The 27,734-nt window shown below is 39.3% G+C and overlaps 1 protein-coding gene across 5 annotated transcripts in view; it reads right to left on the bottom strand.

Moving 5' to 3' along the window:
- Positions 1-286: 286 nt before the first annotated feature.
- The window catches only part of csde1 (cold shock domain containing E1, RNA-binding), a 112,544-nt gene continuing 85,096 nt past the window's right edge, over positions 287-27,734 (bottom strand). For all 5 annotated transcript variants that reach the window (XM_069941446.1, XM_069941450.1, XM_069941448.1 and 2 more), the window contains 5 exons: positions 18,977-19,096; positions 18,309-18,487; positions 9,586-9,749; positions 3,584-3,716; positions 287-1,270 (listed from right to left, as the gene is read on the bottom strand). In XM_069941446.1, coding sequence (XP_069797547.1) covers positions 1,223-1,270; positions 3,584-3,716; positions 9,586-9,749; positions 18,309-18,487; positions 18,977-19,096 — 644 coding nt within the window. In that variant the 3' untranslated portion in view covers positions 287-1,222. The remainder of the gene's footprint in view (positions 1,271-3,583; positions 3,717-9,585; positions 9,750-18,308; positions 18,488-18,976; positions 19,097-27,734) is intronic.

Genomic DNA, 27,734 nt, shown 5'->3' with positions numbered 1-27,734 from the left:
GAGAAGACCTGCAATTACAGGACTCTTTGATGATCTTTAAAACAAAGTATAGGTCTCTCAACTCACGACATTGTGCTGGCCAAAACAAACATTTTCATCCTCACCCTTATTTTACCCAGACTCTCCATGATTTCCACTGCAAAATTCTTGGCTGATGCATACTTTATTAGTACAAGGACATAGCCTGCACCAAATCAAGTTTAAACAGTATGATCAATAGAAACATGTTCACTGAATGACAATGTACAGTCATCTAGGTAGACAAAGTTCACTCAAGATTTCAAAATTTATGGTAAAACTTTTTATTCTAGTTTCTTTTTCATGACCATTAACAGAGACACAGGAGAAAGCCAGGTGATGTTTTTTTTTCCCCTTCTTGCAAGAACAAAGCATTCTCCACTTTAAACAAACCCAAACTGTGAGCAGAGGCAAAACAGAACCAGGATACGCCTCTGTCCCACATCAACCTCAATTAAATTCCTGATCTTATTTGGTATAGGAACAATTTTTTTGATTACTAATGCTTGATATCAACTAGTCTCCCTGCTTCTATGCAAAAGGCATATATACAGTACCAACAATTAACATTTCCACCTTGATGCATTAATATACTTAAAAAAAAAATCAGCCATTTCCTTTTCTATTCCACCTTACACAGGGTGCCCTTTGTGGGAATTAACAGTGATATTTGTTTTTAGGCACAAATCTGTTAGTTTCTGGAATAGGGGAAAGTGTTCCAAGGCTGCAGTGCTCCACAGCATCAAACTTGTACTGAAAGGTTTAATGAAAGACAGCACTCATGGCACTCGTGTTTCAGTCGTGTAACTTTTTTCACAGATTTTCTCTCATTACTAACAAAGGCAAATAAACTTAAATTTCAAATTAGCATTGATGTAAGATGCTTTCTGATTTTAAATCAAGCTCCTATAAGGTTGTGAAACTAAGGCTTCCTGCTCATTCGTTGCCGGTGCCTGTGCGTTACCATTTTTTTGTAGTTTTTTTTTGTTTTTGCTTCGTTTTGTACTTTTTTTTAAGCTTTTGATAAAAGCACAGACAAGTGGTAGAACTGTAGTTTTGCTTGAAAATAGATAAATTGTGCTCCATTTCCATTTTGGAGTAGGAAACACAGAGGGTGGTGGAGGCAGATAACCTTGCGTAAACCCTCCCCTCCCCAAAGATACTGCATTGGGTAATGTGCTTGCTGGGGGGGAAGAAAAAGAAATCAATCGATTACTCCAGCTTGACGAATCTTTCTCTCCACAGTAAATCCCTGCAAGAAAAAAAAAACAAAATGGTTAATTTCCCCAAAGGTTCCACTGAAAAACTGGATGCACCACAACTCAGAGGACAAACCTGGGCTTGAGAATTAAATTTTCAGTTGGCCTGAAACCAGTGCAGCATAACCCAAGAGCCAAAATCTTCACACTATAGCTGCTAATTCTGGGCTGAGCAGGAAGATTTCTCAGCTTTCATTTGCAAGGCAAACAGCAGTTAATGTGAATAAAAACAACCCAAGTGTGGTAGACAGGCAGCAAATGATCAACTCCAATTGATTCACAAATAACAGAGGGACAGGCAGCTTATTCTCTTCCCCCTCAATTTCTGCTTCATTGACTGCAACATCTGTTGCTCCACAGGTGGCAAAAGACCGAAGGTCACAAATCAACAATAATTCAGTTTGAAATGTCAAGCATCTGCAGGCCATTATGAGGAGACAGTGCAATCCTACTCTCCAGCCCACTGAGCCAATTTAAGAAACACTCCACAACCAAGGAAACAAAAAGTATCCCTACAGCAACCCATCTGAATATTTGCACAGGGTGACAAACCTACAATATTTGTGACTTAATTCCTCAATGAATGTGGTGGTTATTCAGAAGCAGACAAATGGGCTACACTTGTTTAAATTCTGTAGAATATGAACCCATTCTTTAGTAGAAAGCCCAAGGGAGGATGTGAGAGGCTCACCAAATAAAATTCTAAGTTTCACTTCTCTATTCTGGGAGTCCCAGCTGCTCAGATTTTGTCTGGGTGGAAAAACATGTAGGATAGAAAAGTCCACCACACATACCACAACCTGTGCTTCCATTAGCTCCACTCATGCCTGATTCCTGATTTGCACTCAAACTCACTGACAAGTAGATATTGGTGCAATGTGGTACAACACTCCTGCTGTAGGTCAAAGAAATGACAGGAGTAGACAAGAACTTCCCTCAAACTCGTGAAAACTCATGCTCCAAGTTCAGATTTTCATTGTCATAACCACCTTGAGTTGATTTAGAAATACTTTGCTGCTCCTCATTCTGAGTTTTACGATGGAAAATATACTTGAGCTTCTCCATGATCCAACACCCACTGGCTTCACCAAAACACAAGGATGTCACGCAGGTAATTAACAAACCAAATATTTGGTAAACTACACTTTTTCCTCCCCAAAAAAGTAAATTTAGAGGAATATCAATAATCAAATTAAAAATTTCACTCAGCCAAGGACAAATTCCAAATATAGACCCAGCAGCTTAATTTCTCCAATCACTTTGCCACGTGAAACACGAGTCAACACACTGCTAAAATTCATACCAGCATGCACTAAAACCCCACCACTTCACCTCCTCCCAAAAATTCCATTGCTGATCAACCACCATCTTCACTTAAATCCATGTGGAGAGACTACCCAATTAAACTAAACATTCCTTAATTTATAGTCTCCTTCAGTTTTTCCATTAAATTTTACCCATTACAAATATTAGGTAAGCAGGCCTGACTCCTTTTAATAAGAAATGGTAAGCACCAAGTTAGCAGGTTTGTCAAAAAGGTAGCCTGAGCTCAGGTCATTCCTTTTATACTTCTTGATCATCTGAGATGCATTACATTCGGCAGGTGATCTATTTACCCACTTTTGAAGCTACTGGAATCTTTATATTTCCTCCCCACATTTGAAGCACCCGTTTCTTCCCCCAATTTCAATGCTTGTCTCGCCTCCACTCTTGTGAAGGCAAAGTACTTGATCAGTATCTTTGAACTTGTGCTTCCACACTACGATTATCCCCTTTGTCCCTATTCAGACATTAAATCTTAGTGATCACATTTCATTTTTTACAAAAGAATCTTGAGGGAATTCCTTGGTTTTATCAATCAGGATGTTTTAATGCATCTGTCTTCCCTTAATTCTCTTTGGGATTTCAGTCTTGAATTTTTCTTGGCTCCTGCAATACTCAGTAATCAATGCTTGACAAACTTCCTTCTCTTGCTTCATCCTGCACTTCAACATCTGTGGATGGGCATTGTAGATTTGGCAGCTTGGATGTTGGAAAATATTTCCAACTGTTATAGTTGCCAAGTGAAAGCACTAGCACTTCCATTCCAACATTTCCATATTGCAGCTTGAGCAGTGGTCATAAGGCAAATGTGTGAACCCTGAGCAAATTTTAAAGTATAACTCACTCTTGCACATGGGTCTTCATGAACCAATAGGTTTGAATTCTATAATGGTGATCTACATAAACAGGGAAACGTATCACCTGCCAATTAATTAACGTAATGTCAGGTGAATAATCACTCCCAACATAACATGGGCATTTACCTTGGTGTTATCAGGTCCCTTTGGCTGGCGAAGCACAACTAATTTTGGAGCACTTGCATCATCCAGGGTGATGCTCTTCAGACGATGTACTAAACGGTCAGGACGTGGAGCCGCCACAAGTTTGGGACCTTCACTGAAAAAGAGACACGCCAAGTGGTGAGAATTTTGCATAATTAGCCTGCATACCTGACAACGTACAGTTTAAGGCAGTATACTCTAGCAGAAAAGAGCAGAACCATTAGATTAGAATTATTACTAATCTTCAATTACCCTTGCATTAAATGAATGTTCATTGTGGAAAGGCAGGAAGTGTACTGGTGCTCAAATGGAATATTTTATTGTCAATTTAACTGTAAATACAGCCATTTTTTAATATTTAATACCATATAGTGATACATGCATCAAGCTGACTGATGTGGTCAAAGAACTGAAGAGAGATTTGAACCCATGATCTCTGACTCAGAAAGGGACATCCAACCAGGGAAATACCTAAAACTTCCATTTTTTAGAATTTGCCATTTTATCAGGAATAAGAGTGAAATTGCTGGTTGCTTGAGAATGAATGTTGTGTGATTGGCAAACTAACCACTAGGGGCACCAGTTTTAAATTTCCCTATTTCTTACTTATTTACTTTGCAATATTTTTGCCGGTTGCTTGAATTACAGACTAATAGGGATTTTACTATATTCTAAACAAAGACAGGTTTGCAACAATGGGTAGATGGGAACTTGACTTGCAGAGGTAAAAACAGAATTATCCATGAAGTTATTACAGAAGAAATTTGATAAATTTGAAGAAATTTTTCCAGAAATCCCAATGATTCAACATCTGGCTAAATGGGTCTGATTCCCACACTACCTACACTCACCAGGGGCCTGGTTCCCAAGCTCCTTTTAGACACATCTGGTTCTGTTCCCCAACATTCCTTTGAAACTCATCTGATCCACAAAAAAAAAATTTCATAACATCTTAAGAATGCAAAAAGTATTGGAGCATTAATAGAGACACATTCAATAGACCAGAAAATTTGCTGTCTGATGAAGTCTTGTGGGTGCCAAATTAATGGCTCTTTACTATAATTGGCGATGAAGACTCGAGGTCTACCCTAACTTGTATGCAAGTAACCCTCGACTGCTGTTTGATCCCTTCCCTTCATATTGGTTTCTATCAGCTACTGCAAGGCACATTTTGCAATGACAGTCATATAAAAGGGTAGCAGTCATAGATACAAAGTGCAACTGGCAGACGACATACAGACTTGTCACACTTCATTAATGTTTAGATTGGAGTCAACCGGATCAGTAGATTCCAAGACGTGGGCCTCAATTGGATCTTGGATTTCCTCACCTCTAGTAAAAACAAAGCTGGAGAAACTCAGCAAATCCAACAGTGTCCTTTAACCATTAGATTAAAGGCTTGAGCCTTTTATCAAGGAAAAATGTTGGCAGGTGTCTGAACAAGAGTGGATTTTGGAGGGGGAAAAAAAGAGGGGTGGTCGCAAAGGCAGGAGGTGATAGGTGGAGAAGGGAGGGAGGGAACAGCAGCAATCAAGGGAAGAGGGATGACTGGGTGAGGGGAGGGAGGAGAACTGAAAAGGGGAAGGGAAGGGGGAAAGAAGAGAGCAGGTTAGCAGAAACAAGAAAAGTAGATGTTAATCCCATCTGGCTGGAGAGTGCCATACAGAATATCAGGTGCTGTACCTTTGATTTGCAGGTGGTCATGGACAGACATGCGAGTGTGACACAGGACTGAAATGGTTGGTTACTGGGAGGTCCCTGTCACTGGTGCTGTTGGAGCGAAGGTGCTCAACCAAGTGATCTCCCAATCTGTGCCCAGTCTCTCCAATGTAGAGAAGGCCACAAAGGGAGCACCGGATGCAGCAAATCAGTCCTGCTGATATCCAAGTGTTGCTCCCCCATTTGATCATGGGTTCAAATCTCTCTTCAGTTCTTTGACCACATCAGTTTGGGCACCTCGTGACATTTTTCCATCCCTTGATGAAGGGCTCAAGACCAAAATGTTGGTTATGTATTTTTACCTTTGCTACATAAGGACATTGCTTGACCTGCTGAGTTTCTCCAGCATTGTGTTTTTTTTTTACTTCAACCATGGATTCTTCAGATTTTCGTGTTTTACTTCCTTACCTCTCGACCCCAATCAGTTTGGATTGGCAAAAATCTCTCCTCCACAATCTCCATCAGCATTGGGGCACCACAGGGATGAATACTCAGCCCCCTGCTCTACTCTCTCTATACCCATGATAATTGATGCTGCTCTCCAACGGCAAAGTTCTGTATATATGTGCTCAATGATGTGTAGCTATGTAAACTTTCACACTATATACAAGTTTCAGATTCAGATCAGATTTCAGACACATACAATTCTGAGATTCCTTTTTCCTGCAGGTGCGGCAGAATTACCAATTAGTAGAACAAAAAATAAACTGTACACAGCACAAAACGTGTAAGCAAATAAAGAACTGAACAGATAATGAATGTAAATAAACTGACTACGATACAAGAACAAAAAGAAACATCAATAAAGTGCACAAGTAACAGTCCTTAAATGAGTCTCTGAGTTTGTCATTGAGGAGTCTGATGGAGGAGAAGTAGCTGTTCCTGAACCTGGTGGTGCAAGTCTAGTGGCACCTATACTTCTTTCCTGATGGCAGCAGTGAGAACAGAGCATGTGCAGGGTGGTGTGGCAGCATTCCCTGTAGATGTTTTCAATAGTGGGGTTTTGCCTGTGATGTCCTGGATTGTGCCCACTACCTTTTGGAGGGCTTTACACTCAGGGGTATGAATGTTTCCATACTACACTATGATGCAGCCGGTCAGCACATTTTCCACCACACCTTTGTAGAATTTGCCAGTGTTTCCGAAGTCATTCCAAACCTCTGCAAATTCCTGAGAAAGTAGAGGTGCTGACGTGCTTTCTTCACAATGCCATTGGTGTGTTAGGAAAGATCCTCTAAAATAGTGACTCAAGAATTTAAATTTGCTCACCCTCTCCACCTCTGATCCCCCAATGATCACTGGGTTGTCTACCTTTGGTTTCCCTTGCCTGAAAGTTGTGGTGACATTGAGTGCAAGGTTGTTATTGTTGCACCATTCAGCCAAGTTTTCAATCTCCATCCTGTAGGCTGACTCATCCCCTTCCTTTATACCATGGTATCATCAGCAAACTTATAGACAGTGCTATTGTCACACCAAGCCACAGTCGTAGGTGTAAAGTGAGGAGAGGAGGGGGGGGGCTAAGAACACAGCCCTGTGGTGCTCCGATACTGATGGAGATTGTGGAGTTTGCTGATGACACCACAGCAGTGGACAGTATAAAAGGAGGGCGACAAGTCAGCATTCAGGAAAGATCGAAAATATGGCCGAATGGCAGATCAATCTCAACAAGTCAAAGTAACTGATTGCAGACTTCAGGAAAAGAAAATCAGTGGTATAAGACCCAGTAATCACTGGGGATCAGCTTGATAAATGAGCACCAATACCTCAGAGCGGAAAATCCGGCAAAAGATAATGGACTCAGCCTAGTTCATCACAGGAAAAACTCTCCCCATCATTGAGCACATATATACAGAACTTTGCCGTTGGAGAGCAGCATCAATCATCAAGGATTCGCACCACCCAGACCATATTCTGTTCTCTTTGCCGTCATCAGGATGGAGGTACAGATGCCACAGGACTCCTACAACCAAGTTCAGATATAGTTACGAGTCCTCAACTATCCTTACTTTTGAACAAAATGGGAAAAAATCTTTAAAGAGTCATACTTGTTATTTAATATTGTATATTTACATCTGCATTTGCATAGTTTGTTTAGTTATTGGTATAGAAATTGCTACGCCCAGCAGAAAAAGAATCTCAGGCTTGTATGTGATGTCATGCATGCACGCTAACAATATACTTGAACAATGAACTTCAACAATGGTAAGTCTTTCTTTGCTCTACTGACATTATACAAGTTTAGAAGGTAAAAGGTTTAGAATCACATTTCTAACATTAGCAGTGTTTACGGTGAATAAATGCATTAAGCTAAATATGCTAACTCTTTATTCAGATAATGATCTCATTCTACAGATCAAAAAGGAAGATTCTTTCACTTTCTGCTGAAATTCAAACCAAAACAATTTGAAGCAAAAATCAAAGGGAGTTCCCAGAATTGATGGACATTCTTTCTTCAGGGATCTAATCACTGTTTTACTGGACTTTGACTTTCTAATCGGATGGTATTTGACTGAAATGCTTTGAATATTCTCTCCCCCCCACCCCGGCCTCCCTCCGTTGATTATGGTGACTTTGTGGGGTAGGTGCTAATAATCACAGGGAACTTTAAATCCTATCAAGATAACCAAACGAGCAATAGGCTTATGTATTTCATGGTGTATCAGACAGTTTTCTCAATGAATACAGAGGAACCAATGAGAACACGGTCATTTAGATCTAGTATCGTAGTCAATTAATGATATGGCAGTTAAGGGGCTTTTAGTGAAGTAATCATGAAATCAGAAGTGATTTATTGCGGTTTTAAGCTATAAAGGACAGGAATAGTTAAAAAAATGTCAGCAAAGGAGGACCTTGATAAGGAAACACATGGATAAGGAAAAGGGATGTAGAATACAGGAAAAGCCAAAAACCCATTGCAATTGCTTCCATAGTTTGGGATGAAGATAAAGACCATGTAAAGTTGACACACCAATATTTGTATAGGAAATAAGTAGCAGAGAAATTGTATTTTACGTCCATCTTCAGTGAAAGTACAGAAAACCTCACTACAAATGTAGGGCGAAGAGTTCAGAGAAATTTATTAAAATCTTTGAACATGTTGCAGAAATTAAACAGGACTGAAAGGCAAATGAATCCAAGGAACTGGAGATTGTGGCGATGTGATAAACGAGTTATTTTTAAAATATATTGAGGATTCTCATGAAACCAGCAAAAATAAAGGAACTATGGACATTTGGAATTCATTTGGAAAGGCTACTCCTTAGCTAGCAACACTCAAAAGTTATGAACACCCAGAAAATGGTGAACAAACTGCATTGCCCCTTTGACATTTAGAATTTAGCAATTTTAGTTTGAGTGGTAGTGCAAAAATTGCACATGCAAGATTGGTTTGCTTTTAGGTAAAACAAAAACTGAATTTTACGTTGAGTGTTATGCAAAGAAATCGTGAAATGGCATTTTAGTTTTCATTCATGCACAAGGACAGTGCAATTGAGTTGATCAACAGCAACACCCTCTGAAGATTTGGAACTTCATGTGATGGTGAGTCATTTAGGATTGCTGTTTTATTTTAATAAATGTACAATTGCAGGGCAAAACGTTTTTAAAAAGAGCATGGAAATAGCACAATTTGGAAATTTATTTTAAAGTTTATGCATAAAATGAAAGTTTTATGATTTGAACATTCTTATGCAGTTAAAGCATTTTCAAACAACCAACATCCCCATTCCTCAATGTTCAGATTTTGGAACAGTTCCTACAAATAGAAGTGAAGCAGGTATAATCCTGCTATTCACAAAGTCTGCTAGTTCACCCTCCAAGGCTTAGCTGTATTCACCATTGGATTAATTCTATCAATTCGGCTGCAAGGTCCTTGAATAAAAGGATGAGAATTCTCAGTCCAACCAGCTCACGGCACAAATTGATGTGGAAAATTGGTGCTGGAGGTGACAAGAGCATACATGTGAAAGCAGCAAGGAGTCCTTGAAGTTAAACTGATTTTCATTTACAGGGACTGAACAGATGTGAATTACAATGGATATCTTTGATGTCCAGTGAGAGCTAAAACTATATTTGGTCCATCTTGGCACATTACTGAAATAAATGTTTCAAACAAAATAAATGCAATCTAGTCTTTAAAGGGTCATACGTATTTAATTAAAGTTATAATTGTAAGAGCACAAACTATTTTAACTCACTACCAAGAACATCTAGAGATATTTGATAACAGTGATTTAATCAGTCATTATGTGGATTTACCAGCTTACCTGACACGGAACACATTGCAGGCACTACATTTTCCTGTACGCTGATTTAAAATGACAGAAAACTCTACTTCATCTCCAGGCTGCAACTCCACACCATCCAAGACCTCATTCACACGGAAGAACAACTTTTTACCATCACCAACTTCATAGTTAATGAAGCCAAACTGGGGAAAACACAAATCACCATGTTTACTATATTACCAGATTTTGAAATGCACAAAAACATAGCAGAGATTACTTCAGATTTTTAAAAAAATGGAGAGTAGCTTTTAGTAAAACGATAAAACTCAAAAACATTAAATAAAGAAACTGCAAGCCTCCATAGACCCACACACATGGGCAAAACTGGCAGTTGTTCTAGCAATGGAATTTCACAACTCTGGTCTTCGAGCCTTGACTGCAGGAGTAAGGTAGTAATTTAGTTGTTGGTATATTAGGGCATTGGAGTGAATCGGATAATGGTTACAGGGTACTTACAGATCAAATGGATCAAGAACCTGGCAATTTGGGCATGATGCAGAGTTTCTGCATTATATAACAGATTCAATGGCAGTAATACAAAATTACAAATGAAAGTATATCTGCCCGAAATATTAAAAGTTTCTCTTCAGATTGCAGAAGTCAAAACTGCATAGGCTGGAAATACAAAAATCAGAGAAACCAGGAAATACCAAGTTAATGAAGTACCCGTGGAAAGAGAAACAATTCACATTTCAGATACAAAGATCAGTTTTCATTACAGAGAAGGTCAGGGAGGGATGGGTAGAACAAATGGAGCCCCTCTCAGAGGACAACTAAATAGCTTAACAGGGCAGTAAAGCTCATTAGGGTTGCCTGTGGCAAGTTGCTAACAGTAGAGTTTCATGTCATGCCCAACAGGCCCAACTATAATAGAAAGAGTAAAAAATGATGAGTGAAAATGGCCAGTTTGATGTATACAAGTTACTCAAAGTTGGAGAATATTTTCCAACTACAATTCACATTCCATCTGGCATTAACATCAACGTCTTCAATTTCTGTTAGTCCTTCCCAACCCCCCTAACTTTTCCCATGCCTCCTTTCCTCTAGTTCTGTTCTGTGTCTCTTTCTTTTTCCCCTAGCTCTGCTTCCGCAAAGCCGCAAACAAAACCCCCTCTCCCCCAGTTCTCACCTTTCCCTTCATCCACATTCATATCCCATATCCAATTAACAGTTGGACTGTTCTCTTTTTGAATCAGAATTTATTGTCATCAATGAGTCACAAAAATTCAGTGTTGTGTGGGAACATCACAGTACAAATATTTAGATAAACCACCATACAACAATAAATTTTAAAAAAATGCACGAAAAGGAAGGCAGTGTCTTTGGTTCATTGATTATTCAGGAATCTGATGACGGCGGGGAAGACGTCCTTGTGTCGCTGATAATTCATCTATAGGTTCCTGTATCTTCCCCCCCCCCCCCCCCCCCCACCATGGTAGCAGAGTGAAGAGAGCATGGAGCATGGCCTGGGTGGTGGAGATCTTTGAGGATAGAGGTTGCTTTTTTTAAAAAAATAAAGGCACTGCCTCTTGTAGATGACCTCAATGGAATGAAGACTGGTGCCTGTGATGTCACAGGCTGAGTTAACAATCCCCTGGAGATTTTTCTTGTCCTGTGTCTTGGCACCTCCATATCAGACAGTGATGCAACCAGCCAAAGTGCTCTCCACAGTACACTTGTAGTGGTTTGAGAATTTTCGGTGACCTACCGAATCTCCTCACAAAGTACAGGTGCCTAACCTTTTATCTGGGATCATTGAGACCAGACACATGCCATTGTTCAGAATCTTCTGGATTACTTTTGATTTTTGTCCCATTTAGCCTGCCCGCTGGAGTCACGCTGCTGTGTCTCCCCCCACTGCCCACCTGAGTCGCGCTCCCATCTCTCCCCGCCTTGCTTCCCTCCACCCCCGGCGAACGGCTCCTTTCTCGGTTCCCCTGTGCTGCCACAGCAGTTTTGGCTGCAAGGGGGAATTATAGGTCGCAACGACAGCTATTGATCTGCTGCCAGGCCAAGTGAAAGTGCCACGAAGCTGGACGGGCATCAGTATACGGCAATTCGGAGGAGTTTATAAAGTAGCAGATCGACACAGGATATTCCAATGCGAATTGACTGAAGGTCATGCTTGATGGGTAGGGTACTTATAAAGTAATGATACCACTAATTAGTGATGCAAAATGCAACAGGATAAACGGGAGGTGAGCGAGGGGTGGGTCGCATGACGCCAAACTATCTTTGATAAGCAGATGTCAACTACTGAAAAGGTTCCGGGTTTGGAGGTTGCTGGTTATAATTGCCATTCTTCCCTCCTCATCCTTTTATTCAGACACCTGTCTGCTTTTTACTAACAACTTGAATCAGTTCTGAAGTGTCGGTTATACATCTTTACCTCCTATGGATGCTGAGAAAAATGGATGTCGAGTTCCTCCAGCATTTATTTTTACTACAATCACAGTGTCTGCAGAATTTCGTGTTTCCCGAACATAATAGAGTCTCGAAGACGGAGATAGCCAGATGTGACATTCCTCAAACTTGCATCGGGTCTCGTCTTATCATAATAGATGGTATCGAGAGTGAGTTAAAGTGGTAGGTAATCGAAAGCTTTTGGACATTCCTGCAGACTGAATACTGGTGCAGAACAATCATCTGTTGATTTCTCTAATAGGGAGACACCCACACTAAACACCAGATGCTGTACAATAGTTAGGAGAGATGCAAAAGAAGGGATGGAAAAAGATGGAGGGGCAGGGAGGACCAACAGAAAGTTGATGTTAATACCATCAGTTTGGAGGATGCTCAGACAGAATACGAGGCGTCATTGGAAAACATTATGTTCTCCAACTTTGATTAACTCACTTTCTTTGTTTAGTACAACTCCAATTAGACAAAACTGAATTCAGAAATCCTCATTTATCTAAATTTAAAAAAATATTTTGGATAAGAGGATACTCAAATCAGAAGTCCTCATTTATCCCAATATTTTCAGAGCCAAAATGACCTCGTGGGTGGAAAAAAATATTCACTTGACACTCATTGTCCTCGTTTCAGGTAACTTCCTCCCCTCTCTCTTTCCATTTCTTCTTTACCTTCCCTTATTGACTTTTCTCTCCAACTCTTCCTCCCAAACTGTGTGCCACTGTCTCCCAGCTGCAAGCGGTTGGAAGAATCCCTTGTCCCGGCATCATCAAGGAGAGCGGTCTCCCAGCAGCAGTGGGGACGTCGGCCTCCTGGACAGCAGCGGGGCCTTCGTGGGGAGGTGTCGGTGATCGGCGGTAGCCAGCTTTTATTTGGTGAGAATTAAACATTTTAACGCTTAAAAAGCCTTCCCTTGTTGTTTTTTATTGTTTAAACAATGTTACAAGTGATTTGCTGTGGCTACTAGGTGGTGTTTTAAAAAAACGATAAAACCTTTTATTCAACTTAGGCCCAGGTACTGACCAGTTTGGATAATCGGAGTTGTACTGTATATATCAAACTGGTCATTTTCACTTACCATCTTTTACTTTTTCTTTCTATTTCTTTGCCAGGAAAGTCCTGGATGATGAAAGGATAGGTGTTACACCTCATCCAGCTGCATGGAGAAGTGCCAAATCAAGAAGTGGCTGGTAGGAATGAAAGAGGGAAAAGGAAGCTTGGAAGTGAATGGAAGATTAACACCTGTCTGGTGGCAAGATCTCAGAATAAGCTGAAGTGGCAAAGGATAATCCAACAAAAGCAGAGACTGGTGGAAGGTGAGGAGAGGGCTTGTTAAGCTCAAAAGAGGGAGTGCTTAGGAATGGATCAGATTTGGTGAAGGGCTCAATCTGCTTGGTCAGAAATAAAAATTTAGACGCACCCGCACAGAACTCGCCAAAGACAATGCAATAGAGAAAGAAATTGGAAGAATGGAACAGAGTCCTTGCAGAAGGCAGGATGGGAAGAAGTATTGTCATGTAGCAGTTGGCTAGCCAATAGTCTAGCTCTTCCAAGATTTAAACCAAAAACAAGAGATGCAGAATCAGGCAGCCTTAATGGGGAGAAGCAGAATGCAAACAAGCAGAAATTATGAAATTTGAGTTCTGTATAGGTGGAGAAAGCTGAACCAATGTAGTCTTTGATGAACGCTAGAATGTTTGATGTGAAGACAATTTCAGCCAGGCAAATTCGTGGGATGGAAGGAAATGAGTTAGGCCCCTTCAAGGATGCAGGCCTTATATCCACCTGATATGGGTGGGTATATCAAAATGAAGATGAACTATTCAGAAACATGAAATTACAAACTCAAATTGACAGACAACAAACAAGTCATAGAAGCAAATACAAAGGAAACGGACCAGAAGAATGCATTCAATGTAGGAAGAAATCAAATGGGTGGGGCAAAAGCAGGCTGAAACAATGGATCAGCTTGAACAGTTCTGCATGTGGATCTGACAGACTTGGTGAATATCTCAATAGGGATGAAGATGTGTTAAAAAAGTTTTGCCTCAAATATTCTGCTGAGCACTTCTTGTACTTTTATTTTACTTGCTCAGCATATCTAGCATTTTTGTTTTTACTTCCTACATTTATAAATTGACTAACTTTTGAAAGGTTTGTCACCTGCATTTGCTATTCTATGTAGCCAATTCCTTCCAATTAGAAATTCAAACTAATGCACATTTTAGTTTGCTCATTTTGTCAAGGTAATAACAAAACTAAAAGTGACTTTTTTCCCCTCTTGGAGAGGGAGTTAAAATCTAAAGGAGTTAAGAGTTGCTTACTCTCAGTGGGAATACAAATTCCATTCAGCAAATCTATCCTGTGATTGTATGTGCTTGTTGGAAAGGGAGTTGGAGAAACGAGGACAAACATCTATTAGTGTAGTCAGTGAAACTTACACTCCCACAACACCCTTTTCAAAACTGCAATGCAAGTATTCCCTTGGAAACCAATCCTGCATGGTTAGGCTGGGTATTCAGTTTTGCAGAAAAATAACAAAGGTACAAAAGAAAAATGCAGATTAATGAGATGCACACTCAGTTTGTGCCCTTCTGTCCTGAACACATTGTGACATCTTCTTGAAAGAAGTAATGAATCTCAAAATTGGTTCCAGTACACACCAACATTAAAAATACTTCAGTAATTCAAAAGGTGCAGCATTTTGGATCATATGATAATCTTTACAGTATGTTTAGATTGTATAGTAACTAAATTATAAATAACCTATTTAGCATAATCATGGCAATAAAACAATAGCACAATGCACATCAAGTTGACAAAGAATTTTCTCCATACTAGCTCAAGGTTCCATAGCAACTATTACAAATATTACTCAATTGTTTCAACACGATAGACCAAATATAAAAGTGAACGCTAATTTTTAAATTGCATATGAAGATTTGCAGGACATTTCTATTTTAATGCTTCCCTTAAACCAGTGCTTATGCCAATGCCAATTATCACCAACATATTCACAAACACATCTATAAACTTGAATGAAAATGCAACGGGTGTCATCGACTTCAAGACCTGTGTGGACATGCGTGTGCCCACACACAAATACTGGGTTCTCCCCAATCAAAGCCTTGGATAAATCAGAGGATTCGTAACTGAATGAGGACAAGATCAAGGGTGTTTAGGGATCTAAATATCTAAAGTCCAGGTCTGACCTGCGGAAGGCCATCTCTGAAGTGGCAATTCTGAAGGAAGCTAGAGACAGGGATGCCATCTATGTCGGTGAGCGCAGTCCATTACAGCCTACAAAGCAAGGGCGAACACCATAGATGGCTGTGATGCTTCATTACTAGAAGAGCTGAACACCTACGCCCTTTTTGAGAAGGAGAACCAAACAGTGCCTACTAGAATCCCTGGAAAGGCTGAGGACCCTGATATCGGTCTCTGAGGATGATGTCAGAACAACATTCAAGAAGGTGGACCTTTGCAAGGCATCAGGCCCTGACGGTGTACCTGGCAGGGTACTGAAAATCTACGCCAATTAACTAGCCAGAGTGCTCACGGATAATTGCAACCTCTCAATGCTGCTGTCAGAGGTTCCCATCTGCTTCAAAAGGGCATCAAGAGCAGTGTGAGCTGCTTCAATGACCATCGCCCAGTAGCACTAACTTCTTTTGATTAAATGCTTTGAGAGCTGGTCATCGCCAGAATTAACACTTACCTAACAATTTGCCTATTGTCACAATCGCTCCACAGCAGATGCAATATCGCTGGCTCTCCACTCAGCTCGAAAACAGCAACTCATACATACGGCTGCTCTTTATCAACTATAGTTCAGCCTTCAACACCATTATTCCCAGTGCTGGTCAAAAAGCTACAAATCTGGGCTTCTGCACACCCCCCCCCCACCCCCCCACCACTGGATCCTTGACTTCCTCATCAGAAGACCAGTCAGAATGAATTGGAAATGTCTCCTCCTCACTGAATATCAACACAGGCACACCCCAAGGATGTGTGCTTAGCCCATTACTCTACTTATTGTACAGCCATGAATGTGTGGGCAGACACAATTCCAATGCCATCTGCAAATTTGCCGATGACACCACAGTTGTTGGCAGAATCACAAAAGACAACGAGGATGCGTACAGGGAGATCAACTCAAGGAGTGGAGTCACACCAACAACCTTGCATTCAATGTTAGCAAAACCAAGGAGATGATTGTGGACTTCAGGAGAAAGTCAGGGGAATACGACCCAGTCCTCATCGAAGGCTCAGTAGTGGAGAGGGATAAGAACTTCAAATTCCTGGTGTCAACATCTCCAAGGATCTGTCCTGAAGCCTCCACGCCAATGCAATCACAATGAAGGCTCACCAGCAGCTATACTTTGTGAGGAGATTCGACATGTTACTGAAGAGACTTGAAAACTTTTACAGGTGTACTGAGGAGAGCATTCTGGGTGGTTGCATCGCAGTCTGGTATGGAGGCGCCAACTCTCAGGAAAAAAACTCTAGAGGTGGCATGACGGACACCAGACTTCACTCCAGAGAGGACATCTACATGAGGTAATGTCTTCAAAAGGCATCCTCTATCCTCAAAGACCCTCACCACCCAGGCCAATGACCTCTTCACTCTGCTACCATTGGCAAAAAGGTACGGGAGTCTAAAGATAAGCACTCAGTGGCACAAGGACAGCTTTCCCCCCGCTACCATCAGATTCCTGAATAGTCAATGAACTAAAGACACTGCCTTACTTTTTATGTACTATTCTTTTTAAATTATTGTTGTAAGGTGGTTTATATGAATGCTTGCATATGATGTTGTCACAAAACACCAAATTTTGTGACTTGTTTTTTTAAATTTTTTAAATTTTTTTATTTTTCACACTATAAACCACATTGATCAAGATACATACATTTTCCTTTTCAAATATATAGTGTTGTTTTCTCCCCCCCCCTCCCATCCCACCCTCCCTACCTCCCCTCCCATTCATTTAGTTCAGAATCTAAGATACATGAAACCCGTCAAACAATGTTGTCACTCAATAAAAACAAACAAGAATTTCCACTGAGTCAATTCTTTTCATTCCCTTCTCCTTCTGTCACTTTAGGTGGTAGATGTCCCCGGTAGGTTTTCTCTATTGTGTTTCATGTATGGCTCCCATATTTGTTCAAATATTGTAATATTATTTCTTAAATTATATGTTATTTTTTCTAATGGAATACATTTATTCATTTCTATATGTCATTGTTGTATTCTCAAGTTATCTTCTAATTTCCAGGCTGACATAACACATTTCTTTGCTACAGCTAAGGCTATCCTAAGAAATCTTTTTTGTGCACCATCCAAATCAAGTCCAAATTCTTTGTTTTTTATGTTACTTAGGAGGAAGATCTCTGTTTTTTTTGGTATATTACTTTTTGTGATTTTATTTAATATCTGGTTTAGATCTTCCCAAAATGTTTTCACTTTCTCACATGTCCAGATTGCATGAATTGTTGTTCCCATTTCTTTTTTACAACGAAAACATCTGTCAGAATCTGTTGGGTCCCATTTATTTAACTTTGGGGGTGTAATATATAGCCTGTGTATCCAGTTATATTGTATCATACGTAACCTCGTATTTATTGTATTTCTCATAGTTCCTGAGCATAACTTCTCCCATGTTTCATTCTTTATCTTTATGTTTAGATCTTGTTCCCATTTTTGTTTAGTTTTACTATTTGTTTCCTCGTTCTCCTTTTCTCGTAGTTTAATATACACGTTTGTTATAAATTTTTTGATTATCATTGTGTCTGTAATCACATATTCAAAATTACTTCCCTCTGGTAACCTCAGACTGCTTCCCAATTTGTCCTTCAAGTAGGATTTCAGTTGGTAGTATGCCAACACTGTATCGTGAGTTGTATTATATTTATCCTTCATTTGTTCAAAGGATAATAATTTATTTCCTGAAAAGCAATTTTCTATTCTTTTGATCCCTTTTTTCTCCCATTCTCTAAAGGAAAGGTTATCTATTGTAAAAGGGATTAGCTGATTTTGCGTCAATATTAGTTTTGGTGGTTGGTAAATTTTGTGACTTGTTCATGACAATAAATTCTGAACTACTCAGCTACTGTTGGCATGTGCAAATCCAGGCAAAAATGTAGAAGTTTAAGTCAATCCAATAGCTTTTTTCTGTGGCAAGGAGTCTCACTTCTATAAACATAATTACACCAATTTTTAAGTAGGAAAATAGGAAATTCTTGAAAGTCCAAGTTCAGATTTGGGAAATAAACCAATGAACTCTCACCTGGTCTTTTACACAGTCCACAGTGCCCTTCCGTAAAGGAGTGGCATTGTAGGCCAATTTCTGTCCCGTCTGAGCCACAGTGCATAGCTGGAACTTGATAGTTTCGCCCTTCTGAAGGCAATCTGTTTTGTTTGCCAGACTGATTATGCCAAAAGGATATACTTCACCTTTATCAGTTCCTGTAACACAGACACCTCAGCACTTAAAAAAAAATCTTCAACATCAACTATTGCCCTCATGCAAAAAATTAAGATAAATCCACAGTTCAGGCACAATTTAGCAGATTTTAAGCCACATCATATAGTACAGTGAAAATGGAAATACAAATGCAAATGAAAATTATGAAAAAACTGGGATCCAAAAGATAATCCAACTTAAAGTTGGAGAGATAGCTGAAAACTAATGCAGGAACTTTAAAGAAGCAACTTTACACTGAATGGAGGATGGATAATTGACTAGTAGATAAAAAAATGAATGAAGCTTTTCAAAGTAGTTATTGACCAGAGTTAGCAGTTGGAGTTCCTTTTCCTCCCTCCATTCCTGTTCATCACTATTCCTGGATTTCTACCCTCTTCTGTCCACAATCAAAATGCTATTATAAAATGAAAACTCAATGAAAGTGCCAGTAAAGTCATAAAGAGATCATGCATAGCATATTACAAATTCACCTTCCTCTGTAATCTCAACAAGTCCTTGATATTCTGCCTGCTGTGGATCGACACTGCGCAATGGCCTCAACACTTTACCAGTATAGACTGTTGGGTACACTTCATCGCTGGGGCCATTTACTGCAAACAGAAAATAAATCATTATATTATCAAGACAGTCATTGTAATCGTAGATAGCTGGTAGCAAAACAAACTAGCAATCGAAAATAAGAATCAGTTGCAGCCAAATTTCTCAATACTTCTGAAAACATGGATCACCAACAAAAAGGTCAAATGACACATTCAAGGGTTCTGTAATCTTCCTACAAAATACTTTCAGGGACATTGCATTTGTTCTTTCTGCAATTAATCCTAATCTAGGTTAACATTGGTCACCCTAAAAATATCTTAAAAGAGCTTGCCAGATAAAATAAATTCCTATCAACAAGATAAAAGCTTGAAACAAGCAGTAGGTCTTTCACATTAAATAGGAATCCAAAACTTCTATTCCTGCAGACTTATACAAATCAATCTCAATTTTTTTCCTACCATTAAAATCTGAGCAAACTTTAGAAATCAAGCCAGATTTAGATTATGTATTTGAAATGTGTATCCCGACACACCAATTCCTTTTACTAAATGAAGAATCAGAACGAAGGGTTCCAAGTCCCAAAATAAACATGAACACAGAATCTCAGGTTCACTCAATTGCTTCAGTTTTTTGTGACCCAATAAAAAAAAAAATTCTCCAATCAGCAAAACTTCTATGTGATGGTTCTGTGCAAAACAGATTTTGGGCTCCTACCTCCTTTTTATTTATTTTTTTTAAACTTTATTTATTCATTCAAAATACAGATAATAAATAACATATACAACAATAAACCAAAAACATGAATGTTATATATTATAGAAAAAAAACCCCCTCCTTCAGCCAGCTCTCCTAAGAAGTCATAAAGAAAAAAAAAGGAAAAATGAAACCATATTAAAATCTAATCAACATAAATCGAAATGCAAATATTCTGAATATAACCACTTACTAATAAAAAAGCTATAGTTATCACATGAAACACGTAATTTTTTCCATTATTAAACAGTGTATACAGGATGTTGAGGTCTTTCATGGCTTGTTTCAGCATCATGCTGAAGAGATAGTAAAGAGGGTTGGTGCGAGAACGCAGCCTTGCTTCACGCCGTTGTCAATGGAGAAGGGTTCGGAGAGCTCATTGCTGTATCTGACCCGACCTTGTTGGTTTTCATGCAGTTGGATAACCATGTTGAGGAACTTGGGGGGCATCCGAGGCGCTCTAGTATTTGCCAGAGCCCTTTCCTGCTCACGGTGTCGAAGGCTTTGGTGAGGTCAACAAAGGTGATGTAGAGTCCTTTGTTTTGTTCTCTGCACTTTTCTTGGAGCTGTCTGAGGGCAAAGACCACGTCAGTAGTTCCTCTGTTTGCGCGAAAGCAACACTGAGATTCTGGGAGGACATTTTCGGCGACACTAGGTATTAGTCTATTAAGGAGAATACTAGCGAAGATTTTGCCTGCAATGGAGAGCAGTGTGATTCCCCTGTAGTTTGAGCAGTCTGATTTCTCGCCTTTGTTTTTGTACAGGGTGATGATGATGGCATCACGAAGGTCCTGAGGCAGCTTTCCTTGGTCCCAGCAGAGCATGAAAAACTCATGCAGTTTGGTATGCAGAGCTTTGCCGCCAGCCTTCCAGACCTCTGGGGGGGGGGGGGGGGGGCATTCCATCCATACCTGCTGCTTTGCCACTTTTCAGTTGTTCAATTGCCTTATATGTCTCTTCCCAGGTAAGGACCTCTTCCCGCTCTAGCCTCAAAGGCTGTTGAGGGAGCTGGAGCAGGGCGGATTCTTGGACTGAGCGGTTGGCACTGAAAAGGGATTGGAAATGTTCTGACCATCGATTGAGGATGGAGATCTTGTTGCTGAGGATGGCAGTCTCTTCAATGTGAGGCACTTGCAAGCTCACACCAAGACACAAGAGCAACTTGTCCGTGAACTACTCTTTGCAGACGATGCCGCTTTGGTTGCCCATTCAGAGCCAGCTCTCCAGTGCATGATGTCCTGTTTTGCGGAAACTGCCAAAATGTTTGGCCTGGAAGTCAGCCTGAAGAAAACGGAGGTCCTCCATCAGCCAGCTCCCCACCATGGCCACCAGCCCCCCCACATCTCCATCGGGCACACAGAACTCAAAACAGTCAACCAGTTTACCTACCTCAGCTGCACCATTTCATCTGATGCAAGGATCGACAAAGAGATAGACAACAGACTTGCCAAGGCAAATAGCGCCTTTGGAAGACTACACAAAAGAGACTGGAAAAACAACCACCTGAAGAAACACACAAAGATCAGCGGGTACAGAGCCGTTGTCATATCCACGCTCCTGTTCGGCTCCGAATCATGGGTCCTCAAACCGGCATCACCTACGGCTCCTAGAACGCTTCCAACAGCGCTGTCTCCGCTCCATCCTCAACATTAATTGGAATGACTTCATCACCAACATCGAAGTACTCGAGCTGGCAGAGTCCGCAAGCATTGAATCCATGCTGCTGAAGACCCAACTGCGCTGGGTGGGTCATGTCTCCAGAATGGAGGACCATCGCCTTCCCAAGATCGTGTTCTATGGCGAGCTCTCCACTGGCCACCGAGACAGAGGTGCACCAAAGAGGTACAAGGACTGCTTAAAGAAATCTCTTGATGGCTGCCACATTGACCACCGTCAGTGGGCTGATATCGCCTCCAACGGTGCATCTTGGCGCCTCACAGTGCGGCGGGCAGTAATCTCCTTTGAAGAAGACCGCAGAGCCCACCTCACTGACAAAAGACAAAGGAGGAAATACCCAACATCCAACCCCAACCAACCAATTTTGCCTTGCAACCGTGTCTGCCTGTACCAGCATCGGACTTGTCAGTCATCAACGAGCCTGCAGATGTGGACATACCCCTCCATAAATCTTCGTCCGCGAAGCCAAGCCAAAGAAAGAAAGTGTATCCTCTCATTATGCCATCTGTTAATATCAATCATATTTGTATCTTTCCACATACTAACAATACATTTTTTCTGTACAAATAATGCTAAATATACAAAAGCAAATTGAGATTTATCTAATCCCAAACCTTTCAGAGGTTGCAAACTGCCCAATAAAGATACTATCAGATCTGAAAGTATTTTAGTCTTATACAGATTTGGATTTATCGCAACCCTTTTTATCCATACCATCCTATAACATTTAATACATAAATGAAATATAACCCTTCTCTGGTACCTTCATAAGAAAAGTCTCAAATTTAGTCATTTCAGGCAAAATCATATCGTTACCAAACACACATTTTACCAAAAATCAAATTTAAGAATAAAGCAACAAAGAGTTCTTATCAATACCATAGCTGTCCCTCATCATTACGCTTAATCGAACTGTATAAACCTCGAACGTTAAAAGTAGCAAACCTCAACATTAACAGATCTACTGATATTACTAAAGACCAATAATATCTTTATATAAAAACTCAAATCATCGTATATAGGCCCTCCAATAGGAGAAAAAAAAAAATCACAAAATAAAAGCTAGATAAAATGAAAATAAAAAAAAAATAATTAACAAAACCCCCCCACCCCCCAAAAAAATTACCAAAAGGTAGTAATCCCTAATCAAAATTTGGGTGTGGATCACCCACCAGTGGCTGATGACTAATAGAACAAATCTCTTCCTCTCCAGCCGAACCAAAAAAACCTCAAAATATCATAATAACGTAAAAAGTAAAATATGAATAAGAAGATTCTGCTATGCATCCAAGAGGTTCCAAACTCGGAGATCCCATTCCTTTTTATTAAATCATTCCATGAACAGTACTGCAAAAAATTAGCACAGAGAAAATTCCAGCGCCATGCCCGAATTCACCGACTCCATTTATTTCAGGCCATACAGACACAAAAACATCACAAAGCCAAGTTTTGTCAATGACCTTGAAATTGTTTTCATTTAAAAAGGCATTTCCTTCCTTCTACTTTTTGTTATGCTTTAAAAAGCCTATGTTTAAAATAAGAATGAGAGCCCAAACCAGTTAACTTTTCTGAATTTAGAAAACAAGGTAAACGAAACAAAAGCTTTTGTTGACCCTCAGATATTCTAAATACAAGTTTCTATCAAAATTTAATTTAAAAAACCATTCAATTATTTTATTCTTCTATTACAACGTATAAGCAAAGAACATACAATGAGTCTCAGTGATAAGAGTTTAATAGTGTATTTACACATGAATGCTACAAATGGTGAAACTACAGGTGGTAAGCTTAATGAGAGTTGCAGGCAAGTTACTGGAAGGGATTCAGAGATAAATCTACTTGAATTTGAATAAGGGACAGACAGGATTGCAGTTAAATGGTGTCTCACATTTATTTGACTACTTTTAAAAAAAACCAGATGACAAAGATGGAGGAGGGCAGAGCAGTTGATGTTGTCTGGATGGACTCTAGCAAAGCCTAAACCCTGGAGATCTCATATGGTAGGCTGGCCTGGATTGGAAGCTTGAGAGAGAGGTCTGCTGCAGGGATCAGGGCTGGGTCTACTGTCACTTGTCATCAATATTAACAATTTGGATGAAAACAGAGTCATCATGGTTAGCAAGCTTGTGGATGACTCCAAAATTGGTGACAGTGAAGATGATCGAAGATTACAATAGATCAGGGTTTCCCAACCAGGGGGTGCGAGATAGCATTTCAATTTTTAAAAAATAAATCCATACTTCTTCAATTTGGATATGTCAGATGATCAAGAGCTGAAGGAAGATCTTATTGAACAGTGCACAAATCGTGTTCTTGAAATGCAGTTTGAAAGCCAAACTTTGGAACAATATTGGTTTTCGGCAATGGATGTGTTCCAAGACTCTGAAAAAGCACTAACTGTGCTCATCCCCTTTGCGACGACATACTAACATGAGTCTGGATTTAGGGCCCTTTTGTCAATCAAGACAGAATCTAGAAATCGCTTGGGTGCACAGGCAGACGCACGGATTACTATCAGGAACAAAGTGCCACGTTTTGAAAAACTCAAGCAATAAACAGGAACAAAAGTTATTAAATTTAATTGGCTTATGGACATTTGAACATTAGTTCTTTAATTTTTTTTAAAAGAAATTTCATGTATGGACGAAAATTTAATTTTTTTGTGGGGTTTATGCAACTTTTAATTTGTTGTAATATTTTTTCTTTTCCATGTTTCATTTTTGTTTATATGTTATTAAAAATTGATTATACAAATTTGTTTTGGTCACCTTTACCTTTATTCTTAAATAAATTATTACTTTAAGGGGTGCGAGAACATATTAAAATTTTTTAGGGGTGCGGGGCATAAAAAAGGTTAGGAACCACTGCAATAGATGAACTGAGAAATTGGGCCAAGGAATAGGTGAGAATTTAATATTGCACTTTGTGGGGTTAAATAGGGCAAGATTTGTACAGTACATGATAGGGCTCCGGGGAGTATTGTGGAACAAAGAGACTTGGAGGAACAAGTACATTGTTCCATGAAAGTGGTGACATAGGGAGACCAAGTAATGAAAGCAACATTTGGCACACATGCCTTCAAGCAGGGATGTCATATTATAGCTGTACAAGATATAAACGACACCACATTGTGTGCTGTTTTGGTCACCCAGCTATTGGGAACATATCATTAAGCTGAAAAGGGTGCAGAAAAGATGGATGAAAATGTTATCACCAGGAATGGAAACTTGAATTATAAGGAGGCAGAAGCTCCCCCCCCCTCCCCCAAAGATCACAGGAGACAAAGGAAATACCTTAGATTTTCATAAAATTTCAAGGGGCATAAATAGGTTGAAAGTTTATTGCCCTTTCCTTCCCAGAATAGGTGAATCTAGAACTAAAGGACATAAATGTAGTGAGAGGGAAAATTCAAAGGGGACCTGAGGGGCACCACCTTCAAAGGAAGATAGGTGCATGGAATGAGCTGTCATAAGAGTAAAAGGAAGGAAAGATGTAATCTTCACATTTAGACAGGTGGGTGGATAGGGATATTGACCAAACTGGTAAATGGAACCAGCTTGGACACGTTGGTCCAATGTGACTGTTTCCTAACTGTAGATCTCTACAACCCTATTGATCACAAGGGTTTTGTTCAATGGAGGTACATCTTCTGTTCCTATATTTGACAAGAAAATAAATTCCTCAGTCAAAAGAAAAAATGGTGAATTATTCAAACCATGTGAAAATTTACAATACTGTAATGAGCAACAATCTTCAAATGTTTTACACAAGCTTATAGACTTATCTGGAATTAACAAGTAGAGAAAATTTGAAAAGGATACTCGAAGGATTTTTCCCAAATAAATTAGTGAAATTATTTGTCATAGAAATCTTCAATACTAAGAACACAAGTCTCAAACTACTCTAAAATGTTAATGTCATCAAAGAATCAGGATTCATAAAGTTTTTTTCCATCGACGTCCACCAACTTTTCTAAATATCCTAACAGGAACAAACATTTTTAAACTGCAATCTCCTGAACATCATATCTTAAACAATGTTGATAGGTGTAATGGATCTGTGTTAATATTAATACTTAGGTTAATGTCAAGCTATAGTTCATATAAAAAATGTCTTAGTAAAGTTAGAGTTAAAAATATTTCTAGTGAGGGAATTGTGGGCCGGATACAGGGTCACATAAAAGGTTACAGCACATTTGCAGAAACATCATTGTTATTAGAGAAAGAATTCAGATGGTCGATTCGTCTGGGGGGGAAAAATAGCCATAAAACTGAAGTATTCTCAATTGAAACTCGAGTACCAGCTGTGGTTCTTAAAAACAATTTTTAATGTACAATCAACATTAGGCTGGCAGCTGTTCCAAACTTCAAGTATCATTTGGAATGACCTGTGCAGACTTTCCAGAACCAAAACCACTTAAGCCACAAACAGAGATGAGGTCAGAGATTGTTATGGTGGTTTTGCAGAAAGGCAGGAGGTTTTGCAGAAATGAAACTAAAACTATGATAATGTCACGTCACAGGATGTCAGAGAATTATATACTGAAGAGACATTTTGAATCATAAATCTGATAAACAACATCTTGGAAAAAGAGGATTGGGGCAGTAATCTCTCGAAAGAAAGGAAAGTGGTGTCCCTCCTTATCACAGGAGATACTTATTTAAAAGCTACTTATGTTGTGCAAGACCACTTCTGACTGCTCTTTTGAAAGGTAGCCTCATTTGTGCCCAAAAGAGGGTCACTCCTGTTTAAGAAATAATTCACCTGGAAGATCACAGTTCCTTAACTCTAACAGGATAGGGGGAAACTTGTGATAACACTTGTGAGAAGAATCTCTCTAAAAGACAACTCAAAAGACATGCGAGTGGGCTTCACTCATCTTATAATTGCTTCTGAACCACAATTTAAAAAGATCCTGTTTAACAAAGTATGAAACTGGACTTAAAAGTGGACTTTTCAGACTCAAGTTTAAACTAAAATCGTTTGGACTTCAACACACACAAATTTACATTTGCACACAGTGGGGTTAAATTTAGAGTTAAGATTAGAGAGTAAGAAATGTTCTTATTAATAGTTTAATTAAAAACTATTATTTTGAATTTACCATTACTGTTCATTTGTTAGTACTAACAAGGTTTGTTAGCTTGTAACAATAGGATTAATCATACCATCCCAATTTTACAGATATCTCCCACGAGCAACCTCACCTCCATTCGGAGTCCTGGTTTCTTTCAAAGATCTTTCACCACCTGTATTCTGTTTTATGTGACTAGCACTGCATTGCTCCAACTTATCTTTCCTAACCGAGATTTGCAAATGTTTAAACAGTCCCCTTGCCAAAAAATTGCATCATTTATACACTTTAATATCTCAATAAAAAGCATTCCAATGTTTTGAAAACTCAACTTGTATTCATTTTTACAGATGTCTATACCAAAATAAATGTCACATTTTGAGAAAATGAATCAATTCCCCTGTGGTATCCTCAGGGCTGAATTGAACTTGGGACCATGCTAGTGCGTTTGATTGAATTTCAATTATGACTTGGGAGGATTACTGATTTTACTAAAATGCCTAGAGAAACAGGAAAAATCTAAAAAAAATTGCATCTGCTGGAAGCCTAAAATAATAATGAAAATAAATGAAGCACTCAGCATGTCAGACTGAACCAGAGGAAGGGATAATGTTTCAGGTTAAAGACTGATCAGAAATGGGAGAAAAAGTTAGAGATCATGTGGATAAGATAAATGGAAGCTTATAGGGCAAGTCCAAGGTTGCCCATGAGGTTAAAGGTCAGACAAAGTCATCCCAGTGCAAAATGAAAGCAGCGTGCAAAGGAAAAAAATGCCAATATTACAGATGGGTGACAGCAATGGTCCGTTCTGATGCAACTTGAAACGTTTCAATGCACTGGGGCAATGTTCTGTTTGCTGCCGATATGGCCCAAAAAGAAGCAGCAAATGTATCAAAGCCCCCCAAATTAAAAGTGTAAACACACACATTTTGAGTTGATACAGTAGTCATTGGACCAAAAGTCTGAATGCAGCAAATGAAAATATTGCAATTTTGAAAATACAAGCAGTAATTTACACCCATAAAGATTTAGGACTTCTACCCATCAGGCTAAACCAAACAAATTCAAGACAAATATACTCAAAAAGAAATCACTTCTGCTTTCAAGTGAATTAATACAAAAATAACATCAGAAGTAGGACACAATCACTAAATATTTAGTATATAATAGCAATAGAAAACGAG

Source organism: Narcine bancroftii, chromosome 5, assembly GCF_036971445.1.
Source record: "Narcine bancroftii isolate sNarBan1 chromosome 5, sNarBan1.hap1, whole genome shotgun sequence".
In the NCBI taxonomy this organism is placed as follows: domain Eukaryota; kingdom Metazoa; phylum Chordata; class Chondrichthyes; order Torpediniformes; family Narcinidae; genus Narcine; species Narcine bancroftii.
The sequence above is the reverse complement of the archived record's forward strand: the minus strand, read 5'-3'. Positions and strand labels throughout refer to the sequence as shown.